The sequence below is a fragment of the Molossus molossus genome, unplaced genomic scaffold (genome assembly GCF_014108415.1).
Source record: "Molossus molossus isolate mMolMol1 unplaced genomic scaffold, mMolMol1.p scaffold_m16_p_17, whole genome shotgun sequence".
Lineage (NCBI taxonomy): Eukaryota > Metazoa > Chordata > Mammalia > Chiroptera > Molossidae > Molossus > Molossus molossus.
The window spans coordinates 919,551-936,630 of NW_023425352.1; the positions used below are offsets into that span (position 1 = coordinate 919,551).

Sequence of the window (17,080 nt, forward strand, 5' to 3'; positions counted from 1 at the left end):
TGAGTGTGTGCACACACGTATGAGTGTGCAGGTGCAGGTGTGCATGGGTGGATGTGTGTGTGAGTGTGCATGTGTGTGAGTGTGTGCACACATGTATGAGTGTGCAGGTGCAGGTGTGCATGGGTGAGTGTGTGTGTGAGTGTGCATGTGTGTGCATGTGTTACGAACAGAATGTTTCATGGAGGTCTTTGTGCCCCTGGGGCCCTCCTCACCTGTCGGTATCTGTGGACATGCTCAGAACCGCCAACTCCCCAGGACCTGTCCCTACACCTGGTGGCCTCCGTGTCTGCAGCTCTCCCACCCTCCGTGTCAGCGCCACTCAAGTCTCTGCTTGCAGGTTCACATTTTTACCTGCCCAAGGGAACGATCTCCTGGCTGTCTACAGAGCGCCTCATCCAAGACAAGACCTTCGCCCTCCTCCGCCGCCTCCTGCTAGTGCAGGAGCTACAGCCGCCGAGCTCCCAGCCGCCCAAAGGCCCTCTTCTCCCTCTGCCGCCCGCCCGCCCACCTGTTCGCTCCACTCTGCGGCAGCCCTCAGGGGGAGCAAGGCCAGGCCCCGCCTCCCCCTCCCTCCACAGGCCCCTGCAAGCCCTCAGCCGTCACCACGGGCCCCCAACGGTCCACCCCGACCACCACAGTGACCTCGTAAGGAGCAGCTCTCACCTCCACTAAAAATGCACCCGGCCAGTGTGGCTCAGTGGGTTGAGCGCCGTCCCAGGGACTGAGAGGTTCCCGGTTCGATCCCCAGTCAGGGCACAGGCCTGGGGTGCGGGCTCAGTGGGTTGAGCACCATCCCAGGGACTGAGAGGTTCCCAGTTCGATCCCCAGTCAGGGCACAGGCCCGGAGTGTGGGATCAGTCCTGGCAGAGGGCATGTGGGAGGCAGCCAATCAATGTTTCTATCTCTCTAAAAAAAATCAATAAAAACATTTTTTTAAAAAACAACAGAGAAGGGCAGAGAGCCCCCCACACTCTGACGGGGTCCAGCCAAGGAGAAGCAGCCACACTGAGACCTCGGCTGCCGCTGCCCCGTCTGCCTGGGGCTTCCTGTGCACGGGTGCCAGCCCTCAGCCGCACCTCCTGTTGGCACTCTGCCTGGCAGACCCCTGGTCAGCCTGCAAAGCCCGCTTGAACATCACCCCGTGAAACCTCCGATTCCACGAGGACAGACCGCACGGCTCCATCTCCACGGCCGTGTCTCCATCCAGCAGGTACACAGCCAAACCCGTCTCCCTGCCCCCGTCCACCTATTCCAGCCGAGAGCTTCAGCAGGGGTCCCGCCATCAAGACCACCCGGCAGCTTGTTAAACCACAGCTTCCAATGGCCCCGGGCCCACAGGTTCCCAGATAACATCGATGGTGCTGGTCCAAGGGCCACACTGGGAAGTCAGCTCCAATGTCCAGGGACAAGAGTCTGTGATGAACGGTGTCCCCTTGGACGGTCCCTTCACGGAACCTCAGGGTCCTGGTTTACAGAACAGGAAAATACTGACAGGCTAGCCTACTGCCGTCAAGGTCACCACAAGGACAAAACCACAGGCTTCCCAGGAAGGCCTCTGTGCACCTTCACGCGAAGGGCACAGCGGAGAGAAGCGCCCCTCACCCAGCCGCCAGCCCCCTGCGGCCTGCAGCTCAGGCAGACCGGCTCCGTTCGCAGGGTGTAGATTTACACCGAATGTTCCGCTGTTTTCCAACCTCATGGGTCCCTCACTTTACATCCCTCTGACTTTAAAACAGGGTTTTCTTTCCAGGGAACAAATCTGCCACATCAAATATAGGTAAGTTCCATAAGTGGAGATTTCTGGAATGTCCCCCAGGAGAGCTAAATATCCAGGGATCTGTGAGAATGTCATTATCAACACCCATGTACAAGACCTGCTCGATTACTTCAGTAAGGAGAGAGGCTTGGGGCTTGTGAAAATACAGTCTCCTAGTCATCTGCCCAACAGATCTGAGATCCCCAGTATGTGTATGGGGGCACAACAGCCTTGCCAGAATCCCCCCGGGAACACAGCCCCAGCAGGCTCAGGTGACTGATCACAGCCCCACAGGCTGCCAGGAATAACTGCAGAAATAACCAGACCCGCAGATCACAGGCATCAGGACCGGGGTTACGGCGAGTGGGATGCTCGGCCCGCATTCCAGAGAGCACCCCAAGCCAGCAGTGTGACCCCTTCTGGAGAGGTTTCCGCTCCCACTGTCATCTGTGGCTCCTGGAAGCTACTGGGACCAACTGGCTCCCTGAAGCCAACAGGACTGGCCCAGGAAGGACACGCCCGCCGTGGACACGTGCGCCTGTACACGCCCTCAAGGTCAGACCACATCCAAATCCTCCTGGACGGTTTCCCCAAGCCCAGGGAACAAACAGGTCCCTCTTCAGTAAGAACTTTCTGAATAAATGAATACTCTTAAAGGGGCCCCAGGGACCCAAGGAAGGGGGCGGGCAGGCCGCCTCCAGCTTCTGCAGCTCGGGAACTTTGGGGCAAGTTGACTTAAAGGGGTAGGCCTTTCCCCTCGCAGCAGGACCCCAGTCCCCACACTCACTCAGACCCCGCAGATGTGTCCCAGAGGGCCCCCGGCAGCAGCCCAGCCATTTGCAAATGAAGGGACAGCAGCTGGGTGCTGGGAACAGATGGCCCTCCTCATTTGAATGGGTTTGATCCCGCAGCTCGGGCCTGGGCCTCTGCTTTCGGGCTGGCCGCCCTAACTCCTGCTCGGCGCACGGAAGGCGTAGCCCGAGGGGTCCGGAGCAAGCGGTTGGAATGACCTCTGGGGGAGGTTTCCCCAAGTCAGGCCGAGGGGCACCTTCCCAGCTGGCTTCGCCCCACAGGACCCAGAAAGGCGGGTCGCAGCCCAGGGATCGCTTTTCTCCTGGCAATTTGCAGAGAAAAGAAAAACTGCCCCTGGGGGACCCTCAGCCCCGAGGACTGAAACCACATTAATTCAGGAAATTCCAAATTAAGATAGGCGCCACCAGGGTCAACCTCTCTCCCGGCCCCAAGCCGCATATTTGCATAGAGGTAAAAGCTTGAGAAACAAACAAACTTTGAAGAGCCCCCAGCCCTCAGCCCAGCCCCCTTTAAACCCGCCAGAGGAACACTGGATCTGGAAGTCCAAGCAGGCCCAGAGGAGTGTCCCCGGGGGGGCCGCCAGGAGGGGAGCCAAATCACAACCCAGCCCAGGTCCATCTGGCCACCCTGCCCTCGGGCCTCCCCCAGCCCAAGAAAGAGCCGAAAGGACCCACGCACGTGCGGCTGCCTGTGGCACCTCCCCCCGGCCACGCCTGTCAGGGTGGACGCCCCGCAGTAGGAACAAGTGGCAGCGGACAGCAGAGAGGCCAGGCCCTGGACATCTCCCAACTAGGCACGGAGCAACCTAGGCGGCTGACTAGGCCCTCGGGGTGGGTTTGCTTAGGAATCAAGGTGAGTGCCCACCTCCACGAACACCAGCCTCATGGGAGCTCCCAGGAAACTCTCACCTGGCGCGGACCCCCAGCCTGGCCTCTCTCGTGCCCTCGGCCCTGCAGCAGCCTGGCCTCCCTGGGGGCCCTGTGCCTGCTTTCCTCCTGCCGCTCGCCACACCACGCTCTCCCGTGAGACCCCTCGCTGGGCTTGGCACTGCCCTCTTCTGCAGCTGTGCGGCAGAGGCCTGTGTCCCCCACGGCATGGGCCTGCCATTCTATCCCCACGCAGCCTGGCACACAGTAGGGCCTCAAAACCGTATCTGGGAGACAAACTCCAAGAAGCCACCGCGGTCACCCTGCAACCCGAACAGTGTGCTACCAGCGACATCTCGTCTCTGCCAAACTGTGGGTGCCGTCACCACGCCAGGTGACACAGGAGGGCTGCCGGGTCTCCTTCCAGCCAAACGCTCTCCTCTCCTCTCCACGGGGACCCCTTGCTGAACGCCGGGGATGCGGGGGACCCTGGGCAAAGTTCGCAGACCAAACCAGCCTCCTTCCCCTCTGCCGCAGCCACCTGAGTTCACCTCCGTCTAAAACCACCACTCCGAACTGTTGGCTTTAAAATGGGCTCTTCTCCCCTGGGGACACCCTGGCTGGCCAAGGCTGAGGCAGGGTGGGCACCGCCGTCTCTGCCCCTCCATTCCCGGGACAGGCCCCCCTCTTGTCCCTGCCTAGTCGCTGAGACCAGAACGGCCAGGTGTGCACTGGTGGTCGCCATGACTACAGGTGCGGGGGCGGGGGGGCCAGGTACACAGGTCTGTGAGGTGGGCCTCGACCCGTCTCAAGTCAGGACGCCCAGGAACAAAGCCTGACGTGGTACCGAAGCGACAGCCGCAAACGCCAACGCGGCAGGAGCCAGGCGGACCGCAGAAGCACGAGGACAAGAAGAGCCTGGGTGGCCAGCTCCTGGCCCTGCGTGTGGCAGCCTGGGAGCTGCCGGGCTCCGAGCAGCCTCCTGTGTCCTGGCAGCGGGGGGCCGTCTTCTTACCGGTCAGCGTCACACCACCAGAGGCCCATCCAGAAGAACCACAAAGTGGTCATTTTGGACCGTTTTTACTGCCTGTGACTTTCCTTGGAAGCTCTAAGGGAACAGTGTGGATGTGGGGGAACGACAGCTTTAGGAGAGGGAGCCACGCGAGACCCTGCCCAGGAACCAGGCCTGGGCCACGCTCACTGGCTGAAGTCTTGAAGGAATCGCTTCATCTGAGGGCCTCAGTTACCTCATCCCTAAAATGGGGCGAGCAAGGCCTGGGGTCAGCCAGACTACTGACATTAGAGACAATGCATGTCCAAGCGTCTGACACGTGGCACGTCATCCATGGTCCTGGGAGTCGGCGTGGCCATCGGAATGGGCTGAAAGAACATGAGCCCTCCACGCGGACCACCCCACTTGCATCCCCAGCCCGGTCTGTCCATCGGGGTAGAGCACCCACACGACTGCCCAGACCCCCCCCCCTGAAGTTCTGTGGGTCCCTGAACAATATCCTTGACCTCTCTTCCACACAGACTGGAAGGCCAGCTCTCTGCGCCCCTAGAACGGCCAGCAGGCTGACCAGGGGACGTCACCCCAGGCAAACACAGCAGGGTGATCTCAGTAAGCTGTGGGGCTGCTCAATGGTCAGGACCAAAGCAGAGCACCCGACACCCAGCTCACCCCAACCCACCCATACCCTTCTGTGCACACATCTCCCCGGGGCCCAAGGACAATCCGCAGAGACTTCCTTACCAAACATGCTGCTCCCCAGAAAGCTATGTCCCCCTATTACTGTGACGCCGCAACTGACCTTCCGCAGGGAGAAAATGTCCACCCTGAACCACCTGGACTGCAAGCAGCAAGGTGACCACGCCTCTGACGTCCGGCCTTGCAAATGCCCAAGGTGGTAAGAGGGGGTGGACAGGCCCAGGGACTTCAGCTCTGTTTTAATGAATCTAAATGCAGATTTATCTGTGTCCACTGCAGGGCAAACACCCATGAAAGGCTGGTTTTCATTCCTGTATCAGGTCTTTACCTTGATGGGGAAGTGGGTGGGGCAGAGAGGAAATGACCGTTTACTGAGCACCTACCCCAGGCTGGGGCTTCCTATTGCCCCTTCAAGACAGATATGATCAGCCCCATTTCTGATAAGGAAAGTGCGGCTCAGAGAGGTTATCTGACGTGTCCAAGGTCACAGCACCAGCAAACAGTGGGGAGAGTCAAACCCGACTTGCCCAGCTTCCAAAGGTCGAGTTCCTTTCTGAGTTTATGTCCCCAGAAAACGCATCACATGACATTCAAAATGACTGTGTGTGTGTGTATATATATATATATGTATACACACATATATATATACACACACACATATATACATACACACACACACACACACACACATATATATATATATATATATATATATATATATATGTACGTATGTCAGATGCAGAACTCAGGTGAATTTTCTAAGGGATTCTTGACCTTTGAAAGAGTTCAGCAATTTTAAATTTGAAACATTTGTAACATTTAAGATATAGACTTGGTTCTCTCTTTCAAGGCAAGGTGCTGTATAAATCACACCAATAAATACAGCCATGGTCCTCACTCCTGAATCCACCAGTATTTCCCCAGAAGCTATCTCGTGACCTCCTCATAGGACATGTTCACCGTAGCCTGAAATTCTACGTATTCCGCGTTCTACTCAGACACGACTGGGGAGGAACGGTTCTTAGTCGGACGGGAAAGGGCCCAGCTCAGCGGTCAAAGAGAATCTTTAATACTCAGCTCACAGGAGGTGGCAGACGTCCAGAGGGGCCTGGTCACGGGCGGCCTTCCTTCCGAGTGGGCTACAGGACGGGGCATCCCACCCAACGTGTGAAAAGCCACATCACAGAGCTTCTCCGAGCCAAAACCACTGGAGACCTGAGCCTGTCCCTTCGAGGATGACCGTGGTCTGCCCCAGGAATTAAACATCCTTTCGTAGGAACATGTAAAGCAAAAGCGTGACCTTACGTAACTGGAGGCCAGGGACAGTATTTCGGATTTCCCACCATGACCTGAAAAGGACGGTCACAGACCAGAGCAAGGGGTAAGACACACCTGGGAACAGGGGCCTCTGTTAATCCAGAAGGCGGCCCCTCCCAAACACGCGGGACCCTTCTCAGAAGCCCCGCCGCTGGCCACCCAGACCTCTGGCAGGAACTCGGCCTCGGCTCCCTTCCCTACCTCCCCCTCGGGTCCCCAACCAGCAAGGCCGGAGCTGCACCTGGTGGGTCACTCCAGGCTCACCTGGGTCGGCAGGTGGCCAGTCTGTGAAGACAAAAGCTGCCGGAGGCCTAAGGGTTCCCAGGAAGACAAACATTTTCCCCAAAACGGACACCAGTGACACGTGGCTTTAAAAACAGGTTCAAGGCCCCCTCCAGGTCGAAGCGGAGTTCTGACGGGCTTGTCCTTCTCAGATAATAATCAGAATCCATGTCTCTGGCTAAGGCCAAACTTCCAGCCCGCTATCTGTCAGGCTGATGTTCAGCCCTGCGTGGCCTCCAGCACCAGCAGTTACAAGAGGCCACACTAAGACCGCAAGGCCGGGCGGGGGGGGCCACACTAAGACCGCAAGGCCGGGGGGGGGGGGGGGGAGGCAGCACGTCAAGCGTGTCCATGCCAGGAGCTGTGGAAGCAGAGCCATCTGAAAACCTCACCTGGATACAGCGAAAGTATAAAAAATAAAATAAAAGCAAAACCTGCAGCTCAGTCATCCCTCGAGGAGAACGCAACGAGAATAAAGGCCGTGGACGTTCTAACCACAGAAAAGCCAGTGGGCCAGAGCCATCGGTGGGACGGTCAGACAGTCGCAAGAACTGAACTGCCTACCAGAACAGGTCACCTTGCTAAGGATCCACCCGGTCCCGTGGGGAGCAGCAAGCCAGCTGCACTGCCCACTGAGACACTGGCACCCCAAAACCAAAACATTGTCCCTGAAAGGCTGACATCAGACACCTTACACAGAAATGCAAAATTAAGTCACGTTCTCATGAAAGAGGGTAGCAGCCCCTTACCCAGTACCCGGGACAAAGTCAACACCACGCAGACTGCACACCAGAGGGTACTGGCTACACTGGACTGAGAACGTGAACATTAAACCAAACCTTTCCTGTTTAAACACCACCTCGGTTATTTCATAACCATGTAATTATTCATTAAGTCTAACACTGGAAACATGTTGGATCGGATTGCTCTGCTTATTTGAATTCTCACCCTTAACTGGGCCGGAAAAACTTGGAAGTCTTCGGTTAGGGCCTGGTGTGGGTGGGGCTGGTCACGTAGTAGGTACTCAAAGTTTCGTGGAGTTAAAAATAAACAGGCAAAACTCACACACCCACACTCGGTCACAGGGAGCCTGTCGAGAAAGTATACAAATACCAGTTCTCTGGGCGTGCCAAACTTTGCTCTAGAAATAATATTAAACACAGCTCTTTGTCTATGAATTGTGAAATACTTTATACACTAATAAAGAATGTGTACCTCATTGTGTGTTTAACTGCATACGCCTGCATTTGGTTTAACTGACCAAGAATAAGTCCTTGTTCTTAAGCTAACTATCAAGTTACAGTCAACTCTTAAATATTAACACTCAAACGGAGGAACAAAGATGCAGATAATACAAAACAGAAGATTATTTTAAATCATTCACTCTTGGTATGCGGACATATTCTTTTTTCTTTGCTTTTAACTTGCAATTAAATGCGTATGGCTGATACTTTGGCATTTGCAATCGTCTTACAAAGGACACCAACCATACTGGAATAGTCTGACCCGGGAGGGGGTTCCACGGACCCCTCACGCAACCTCTCTGCTACTGAACTTTGCACCAACTCTCACGGGTCCAGGACAGCATCACCTCTTAGAAGGTTGCCAAAAAACTGGTTTAAAGAAAACAAAACAAAACAAAAAACATGCAAACTACTTTCTTCCCAGGTTGATGCTTTTTCCGAATCACACTTTGCGGAGAGTGGGAAAGTAATTAAAGTTCTGGGGTTGGAAAAGCCCTTTTATTTCAGCCCCTACTGGGCTGGTGTAAACAAGGGTGTCATTAATGTCAACAATGACTTAATTAACCCGGAGGAGGTGACAAAGTCAGGAAGAACTTGAAAGTAAGAGCTGCCTCCGCCCCAGGGTGACCAAGCTTGACTATACTTCAAATAATTAGAATATTAATCAACGGAACAGCACTTGACATTGAGGACTACCCTCCGTTGCCTCAATAACTGAGTTTGTACCCTCCAGCTGGTCCCCTGCTCCCTTGGATGACCAGTTGACAATATCCATTTTTAATGTGGGATAATAACATTTAAAATCTTCTAGAGACCATTCTCGTATGTCCTCGTATTAACTCAGATGAGTAGACCCGACCCTACTGTTCCCACTTCAGAAAGTGTGGGGAAAACAGATGATTGGATGATACACTTTGTGCTATGACACGATACTGCACAAAGCCGAGTGACCAGGACAGGATCCTGGGGGTTGGGGCTCAGGCTCCTTCCTGGAACTTAGTCACATGTGTCTCTGGTCCAGCCCAACAGAATTATCTAAACTGAGCTTCCAAATGAACAAACCTCAAAGTCTTCCAAGATAAGGCCTTGTGCAATAAAAGGTCAAGGTTGGACGCACTGTTAACCAAAGCTACAGCGCGGGTACCCAGGGGGACCGACGGGCGCTGGCGGACTTCTGTGGACGGGGTCAGTGTCTCTCCCCCGCGCGGCACGACGCAGCCTGTGCCTTGGGCAGTCTGCTTCCAGTCCTCAAAAACTCCTTCCTCGTCTCTGACTACATTTCCTTCCTAATCACCCCGGACACCAGAGCAAAGCTCCCACAGTGGAGAACTCGTCTTAGGGCTCCCATCAGTTGTCAGTGTTGGGCTGACAGACAAGCCAAGTGCAGACCCTGCGGAAAACACACACGGCTGCCTGGAAACAGGGAGGACCTCCTGCATCAGACAGCAACTTTCTTCTGGATACATTGTATCCAATACTATGGCTGAGGCTCCGCCAGCCCCCAGCGCCCCCCCGGAGGACAGGAGACGCAGGCGCCCCACTCGCTCGGGAAAATGATAACGTGTCCTGAGAGTTTATTAAATGCCAGGCCCTGGGCTCACAGCTCTTCGTGCTCTGGCGACCTTTAGAGGGAGGTCATCAGAAGACTTCTGAGGATATGAACACTCGTTTAACATTAATGAACGGTCCCTGAAGATCACCTGATCGAACCCTCAGACGCAGGAAGAGAAATTGAGGCCCAGGGGTGCGTACGCTTTCCCAAAGCCGCTTTTTCACGGGGTTTTACATCTTCCACTAAAGCTTTTGTGTGTGTTTGTTTTAACCTCTCACAACCCTGGATGCAAACTTCATAGCGGCTGTGAACCCAGAAAAATGCACAGAAGGACGCCTGCAAAACAGGACCTGTAATTTTCGGGATTTCATGGACCTCCCCCTTAGGATGCACCCTCAGATCCCAGGTTGGGAAGACCTGCTTTCTTTCAGCAATCCACTGTTGGATACAAATTTACACAAAGAACCACTGGGGGGGACCCCACCCCTGCCCTGCCTGAGTCTCTGCCTCGGCTCCTCCTTCCGGCATGTACACACATATTTTAAACTTTCCTCAATAATTAAATGCGATAAACAAAGTCCTCCAGGACCGTTTTACATTTTATGTTGAAATAAACTCCCAATAACGCTGCCCTGAGCGTCCAAATGAAAAATGACAGTTTTTCCCAACCTGGGCCGCTGCTGGGCTCACGCTGCCGGAAAGCCCGGCTCCTCGGCCTCCGCGCTGAGCCGCACTCGGGGGAAAACCGGCAATTAGGGAAACATCCATTTTAATTATTAGCAAAATTAAAGAAGTACAGGCATGACTTTCAGAAACCGGTAACTTGTAAGCCCTTTAAAAAATGCATCAACATTGCCCTGGCTGGGTAGTTCAGCCGGTTAGTGTGGTCCCCTCGACGCCAAGGTTCTGGGTTCGATCCCCATCAAGCACATACAACGAGCAACCGATGAATGTATAAACCCATGTTTCTCTCCCTCTCTCCCTTCCTCTCTCTAAAAATCGATTTTTAAAGCAATGCTTCACCATCGCCAACTACATCTGTGCTGAGTCACAAGAGGGCAGTCCCCTGGGTAGAACCTCGGGGGCCAACCCCTCCGATTTCACTCCCCATGATGTCGCCACACCTGCTCATGACAAAGCCTCCGCACCTGAGCTAGAAAGAGAGCGCTCGGCCCCCCTCCGTGCCAGAAAAAGACCTGCCCCGCTGTCCTTTCGTGGCTTGTGACTCGGGGGCTCCTGGGGTCCCCACCTCAGCATGGCCCTCCTTCCCATCCTGTCCTGGGCAGGCCTTCCTGTCCTCCCCCAGCCTGCCTCTCGGGGTGCTCTTCCAGAACACTGAGCCGGCCCCGGACCACTCAGGACCGCGGCAGCCCCCAGAACTAAGCAGGCACCAGGTGGGCTCTCGGCAAACAGGTTCATTAAGTGGCGATGACTGCCGAGATCTGCCGTTTTATTCTCGGATTACCACTCGAAAAATAACTCAGCTCCCAATATACCCTACCGATGACAGATGTCCACGCTGCACCGAGTAGGCTTGGCTAATGTCACAGAGACTGGGAGGGAGGGGCCGACCTGCCCAGCAGGATAACTCGGCCTCCACCTGTGCTCACACTGGCCGCAGGCCTTTCAAACTAGGTTTCCGAGGCTGACCCACCCAGCAGCCCCGCTGGACCCCGGCGTTCCCACAGGGTGGGAGACGCCCCAAAACAGAACTGGCCGCTCTCTGACGTATCACTCAAGCATTATGAATCACAACAGCTTAAGAAAAGATCAACCACGTCAAGCATCCCTGGGCTAAACTTCAGAAGCTTGCTTTTGCCCTTACACAATGAAAATAAAATGTCAGCATTTCAGACGTTGGCAATTTCCCTTAGTGGCTCCTTTTGTCAGGAAACAGCAATTCTCGCCGTGGTGGGCGAGACTCCCGACCAGTGAGACCGCACTGCAGGGCTCCGGGGGGCACCCCTCGCCCCTCCCTTCCGCAGCTCTCCTGGGCACCGGAAAGGTGACGCGCCAGCCCCCCTGGCCCCGCACAGAGACACGCACCCCCGAGAAAACACCGACCACCCGGCGCTGCCTGCAGTCCAACAGGCACCCTAATCTGAGAAGACTGACTGCCAAGGCAAGGACAGCTGACTCCAAGCCAGGCCTCGACCTGGGGGTGCCACTTCCCCAGACAAACCCCCAGACCACCCCAGTACCCTGAACGTGAGATCAGAGAACTTACCTTCCGGCTCCAATGTGGTGTCCTTCACCAAACTGGAGGGCCGGGCCAGGGACAAGGTTGCCATGGTGACCACCACCAGGCAGATGCCGCGGCCCCAGCTGACCACGGTCACGGTGCCGGGGCCCCGTCCTCTCCCACATCTCCACGTGGACGGCAATCCCATCTGCACACCCAGTGAGCATGGACTGCCAGCAACCCTTCAGCCTGCGGTGGGCTCAGCAACCTCTGCGCCGCGGCCTCCGCTGCAGCCTCTGGAGGAAAGAGATTCTCCGGTCAGTGCCGTCCGCCCCACGCCCGTGCCTGAAACCCCAGTGGGCTCGGCCGGAGTCGGCTGCTCAGCCACTGCAAGCAGTTTTTCTCCAGCATCTGCAAGGGCCTCTCCTGCGCGCCTCGGGATCCCAGGTGTTTCCACCAGGCAGCGCCGCGGATCGTGTGAGGCGGATCTTGGCAAAAGCATACTTTTGAGAGACAGAGATAAAAAGCGCAGCTACAGGACACATATCCGCACGGCCACTCGAGGAAGGCAGGGTGGCCCTCTCTCCTCTCCAACATCGCCTTCCGCCCTCAGAAAGCAGAAGCCGCATGACCTTCGTTTCAAGGGCAAGTAGGAGAGTTAACAGTGCTCAGGTGGCATAACCAGCCTCCTGAACCTCGCTCAGGCCAAGTGGGCCTCGGAGAGCCGAACCCTGGAGGCAGCTGCGTGCAGACTGATGCCTGCAGGGCTGGGGCTGGCGGCGGGCTCCATCCTCACCGGCGGGCTAAGAAAGGAGGGCAGCAAAATAGAAAGAATCCCAGGAAAGCTACCAAAAATTCCCACCAGTTTACACTTGTCAAGATTCATTTTCCAACGCAGAAAGGGACTGCAGTCTTTCACCAAAAGTGCATTCAGAGCGGCTGATCGAGAGACGGGGAAGTGCACGGGATCCCCTTCCACGGCCCCCACGGCAGCCCGGGCCTAGCGAACGTCTCCCATCTGCCCGGCATGGGATAACCCCGGAGACTGGGGACCTCTGCCGAGCAACCAGGAGTGTGTTAATGACGATGATACGTGAATGACTGGTGAATGACTGTCACCGTCGTGATTGGGCCAATAACTTTGCACATGCTAATCTCTTGGCTACAATGTCAGAGCAGAAATTTTTACAAGGGGGCGCTCAACCTACTATTCTGTTCACCCATTTGATCCGAAGGCAGAGAGAATTCCCTGAGCTTAAAACATTCAAAGAACTTTACATGTGTTCGGTGTCCTCGGTTACTAAGTGGGGAGCCGAAAGGCACAACACGGAGCGAACTGGATGAAAACAATCAGGTTCTGGGAACACTGCGGATGAACCACATTTTATAACATTAGGGGTGGGGAGGTGAGGCCTTTCCCCCAAAACTGTCTCAAACCCCATGCTTTTTGCACGCCAACTTGATGTTTCAAATTATGACAGAGGATTTCAACACTGCCTGGGCCTCCCCAAAGCGGCACCAGAGAAACTGTGACCATGGGTTGAAATGGGGAAAAGAGGGAGCCCCATGACATCTCTGGCTCAAGGACAGCACATGTGAAATAGTGTGATTCACAGCAAAAGTGTGCGGGGTGTGTGTGGGGGTGTGTGTGTGTGTGTCTGTCTGTGTGTGTGTCTACACACCCTGTGTTTTCAGATCGCCTGAAGGATTATTTTCCCCCAACTTTTCTTTCCTCTTAAAGTTAAAAGCCTCAAAAGATAATGCCGTATCTATTTCTACATACATGTGGGAGGTAAGGACACAAACATTCTCATTGATTTACTAAGCATTTCCAGAATGCATGGGAATGTTCTGCCTCTGACAACTTCACCAACAATCTGAAATCCGTGCAGATTTCACCCCAGGCTGCGTCCTTCCCCAGCCGCCTCCCCCACCCGTGGCAGCCCAGAGGAGTCTCCTTTCTGTGGGCAGGGGAAGGTGGACAGTACCCTCCGCCCAGGCTCATGCCACTCATTCATCCTGTCAGGTTGCACCAGAACCTTGAACTGGAGGCCTTTCCAAGTCCAGGCCTCATGGCAGTCCCCTCCCGAATCTCCGATGAGGACGAACGCAGAGGGACCTCCTAGGCGGGAGAATTAGGTCCCGAGGCTCGGTGTTGGGAACACAGGCCCAGCAGGCCGCTGGCGGCCACAATCCCGGCTTCCTGCCTTCAATACCATAATCCTTCCTGGAGTCTGAGCCTCAGTGAAAGCCTGTTTATTTTTCCCCTTGAAAGGGAACTCTCTTCTCGGCTTGGCCCTGGGAGGAGTTGTCACCCTCCCCGTGACGGATGGCTCCTCATGACCACCCGCTCCCCTGGTCCATTTTCACCTCGGCACAAGCCTGCCCCCAAAGACGGGCGAAGTGACCATCGAGGGAGCCTGGCCGGGAGCAGTCCCCACACGAGCCCGGCCGGGAGCAGTCCCCACACGAGCCCTATCCTCGTCTCCTCCGTGTGCTAGAACATTCCCAAACTCCCTGGCTCCAGGAAGGCGAGCCAACGCACTGCCCGCCGTCATCAGCTTGCACCTCTGGTTAGCTGTCCGTCTGTCCGCGCGGCGTGCCCACTCTGAGCACTTGTGTGCTTTGTTCTTGGTACGCTTCACTTCAGGGAAGTCAACAGTGCCAAGTGTGGGCGGGAGGGGGGCATGCCCAGGTCCCCCCAGGGGGGCAGATCTATCTCCAGCTCAAGCCTCCCGGGCACTCCCTTCTCTCCAGGACAGAGTAGGAGTGGTAGCTATCAAGGGGTCTAATTGGGCCTGCGAGGATGGCGGGGGGGACTCCTCCACACACCGAAACCTCAAAAAATACACAACACAGGCTGACCCGGGACCACAGCCCTCTTCCCCAGCACTGGCCAGCAGAGGACCTGCAGCTCAGGAACCGTCCACCAAAACCCAGTCTCATTGTAGCATTTCTTTCATGCGTTTGCCTGGAATATCCTGTTTTTCCCCCTTCTCCGCGCGCTAAAGAACTCAAAGAAATCTGCATTTTAATTGACATTCCAGGGGAAGGGAGAGGGTCGCCTGATTGCTTTTCTATTCAAACTAAACAGGCTTTTCAGATGAAAATGAGTGGAGACCAGAGGAAGGTTTACAGGGATTTGGGACCGCGGGGACAATAGGGTTTTAAATGTTGATAGCGTTTCACACCAAACACATAATAGGTGCCCCGAGAGGCAGAGGAGGCTGCCTTTAAGAGCAGGAGCAGGTTTATTGACTCGGGCGAGCAGAAGGAAGGCCCGGAGAAGAGCCGCCGAGGGAGCGGCTGCGCGGGGAGCGGCGGGGACGCGGGGCCCCCGGGCCGGACCTCTGCGCCCGGCGTCAGGCCGAGGTCGGAGCCAGCGCCCGCGGGGCCCTCGGCGGATTCCCCAGGGCGGCCCGGACGCCGAAAGAATGAGCGCGCAAGTCAGAACTCGCCTGCGCTTTCGACATCCCGAGCGCAGCGGGCAGCGAACTCCAAGAAGTCGGTCCAGTCCGCCCCCTGGGCCCCGGCGCGCTGCGGCCGTGGGGCGCCGGCTCTGAACTCGGACCACCGAGCAGCCCCTCCCCAAAGGTGCCACCCGGAGCTCCAGCAACCTGCGCGATGTCGCCCGCCCCCCTCCAGTGGTTCCCTCCCGAGGAAGGGTCCCTTCCGAGGCCTGTGTGGCACAGGGCGGATGTTCCCCGGGCCCTGGAATGAGGGACCCCGCGGATGCCCCTCGGAGCCCCAGACCTGCGGGCTGTGCCACCAGCGAGGCAGCCCTGCTGCTCACCAGCCGGCTCTGGGGTCGGGGGTCGCGCCCGGCCGGGGGGACTGAGCCGCGGGAGTTTGACAGGGACGGGGCGTTGGGGCAGATGTCGGCATCTGGTCGGGGGTGGCAGAGGCAGAACTTCCCAAACCCCAGCCAGCAGCACGCACCCAGCTCCCCCATCACCTAGGCAGCGAAGAGGGAGGGACGGGGAGCGCCCGCTCCTTCAGCTCCGAGACGGTGCCCCCGGCCTCCCGGCTCCCACGCCGCCCACTCTCCCCGCTGGCGAGTCTCCCCGGGCGCCCGACACGGCGATTACCTTGAATGGCAACGCTCCTGGGCGGTCGGTTCCGTCCCCGCGCCGGCGTGGGTCGGGATGGGGCCAGCGACGAGCTCCGGGGGGAGCTCCCACAGGGAAGCAGTGGCTCTGGGGTCCTCGCCGGCGCCAAGGCTCCGAGGCGTCACGCGCGCCCCAGGCTGCGGAGGAGCGCGGGCATGACGCCCGCGGGCTGCCCTCGGGTTCGGGGAGCGAGAGGAAGAAAGGACTCAGGCTTGGCGTTCCCTCCGCCAAACTTTGCCCGGGACTCGCGGACGCGCCGGGAAGCTGCGGCCTCGGGGCTCCCGGGCCCCGCCAGCCTGGAGAGTCGCCGCCGCGCCGGGCCAGCTACGCCGCGCGCAGACCTCGCGGCGCCCCAGCTTTGTGGCGGCCGCGCTCGCTCGCCCGCTCGCCGCTGCGCACCCGCCGCCCGCCCGCCCGCTCGGCTCTGCGCGGCGCTCTCGCCGCCGCCCGCAACGCCGCCGCCGCCGCCGCCCCTCCCGCGGTCACGCCCCCGCTGAAACCCGAGCCGTTTCCTGGACGGCGGCGCCCGCTCTGCCAATCAGCCCGCGCGCCCGCCGCCCCGACTCCGCGCGGCTCCCGGTGCGCGAGCGGCCCGAGCGAGACGCCGGCGGGGCAGGCGAGGGGCCGGGCCTCGGTCCCCACCGGGCGAGGCGGCGGCCGCCTCCGTGGATCGGCGCGGGTCCCTTCCACTCCTGGCGGCTCAGACCGACCAAGGTTTACGGGGCGACTGCGTGACGTCCTTTCATTGCAAGTCGGTAAACACACGGCGCAGCCACACCCTCAGCGAGAGCGGCGCGCATCGCCGCGGTTTGGAGGGACCGCCGACGCCGGGGAGGCGAGGAAGCAGCGGTGTCTGCGGGACCCTGCTCTGCCCTGGCCCCCAACACAAGGGCGGGGAGGGAGGCGCGGGTGTTTCCAGGGAGGCCTGCTGCGGGCTTGGGGCGCTGAACAGGTCCTTCCCCTCCTTCGGCCCAACCGCCCTAGAGTCATCGTCTCCATCCCTGACAAGGACCCTGAGGACGAGCGACTTGTCCAGGGCCACACGGCTGGTCACCCGCAGATCCTGACCTTGAATCTGACTTCCTTGGACAAGGTCAAACACTGCAACCAGAGATGTGTGGTTTAGTGACGTGTATATATGGTTGGATTGCTCACAAGAAATTCGGAGGATCCTAAAGACTGAATCCTGCCGTTGACCCGTTGACCGTGGTGTGACCTTGAGCGCATCAGTCTGGTCTCTGGATCTTAGAT

At 57.5% G+C, this 17,080-nt stretch overlaps 1 protein-coding gene across 10 annotated transcripts in view; it reads right to left on the minus strand.

Annotated features, from left to right (window-relative positions):
• The window catches only part of FGFR2 (fibroblast growth factor receptor 2), a 92,427-nt gene extending 76,150 nt beyond the window's left edge, over window positions 1-16,277 (minus strand). For 9 of the 10 annotated variants that reach the window (XM_036265206.1, XM_036265205.1, XM_036265203.1 and 6 more), the window contains exons 1-2: window positions 15,809-16,073; window positions 11,766-12,016 (exon numbers count right to left, since the gene is read on the minus strand). In XM_036265206.1, the coding sequence (XP_036121099.1) occupies window positions 11,766-11,928 (163 nt within the window). In that variant the 5' untranslated portion in view covers window positions 11,929-12,016; window positions 15,809-16,073. Of the gene's footprint in view, window positions 1-11,765; window positions 12,017-15,808 lie in introns of all 10 variants that reach the window. The other variant, XM_036265207.1, reaches the window with a different exon arrangement.
• Between the last annotated feature and the right edge of the window lie 803 nt (window positions 16,278-17,080).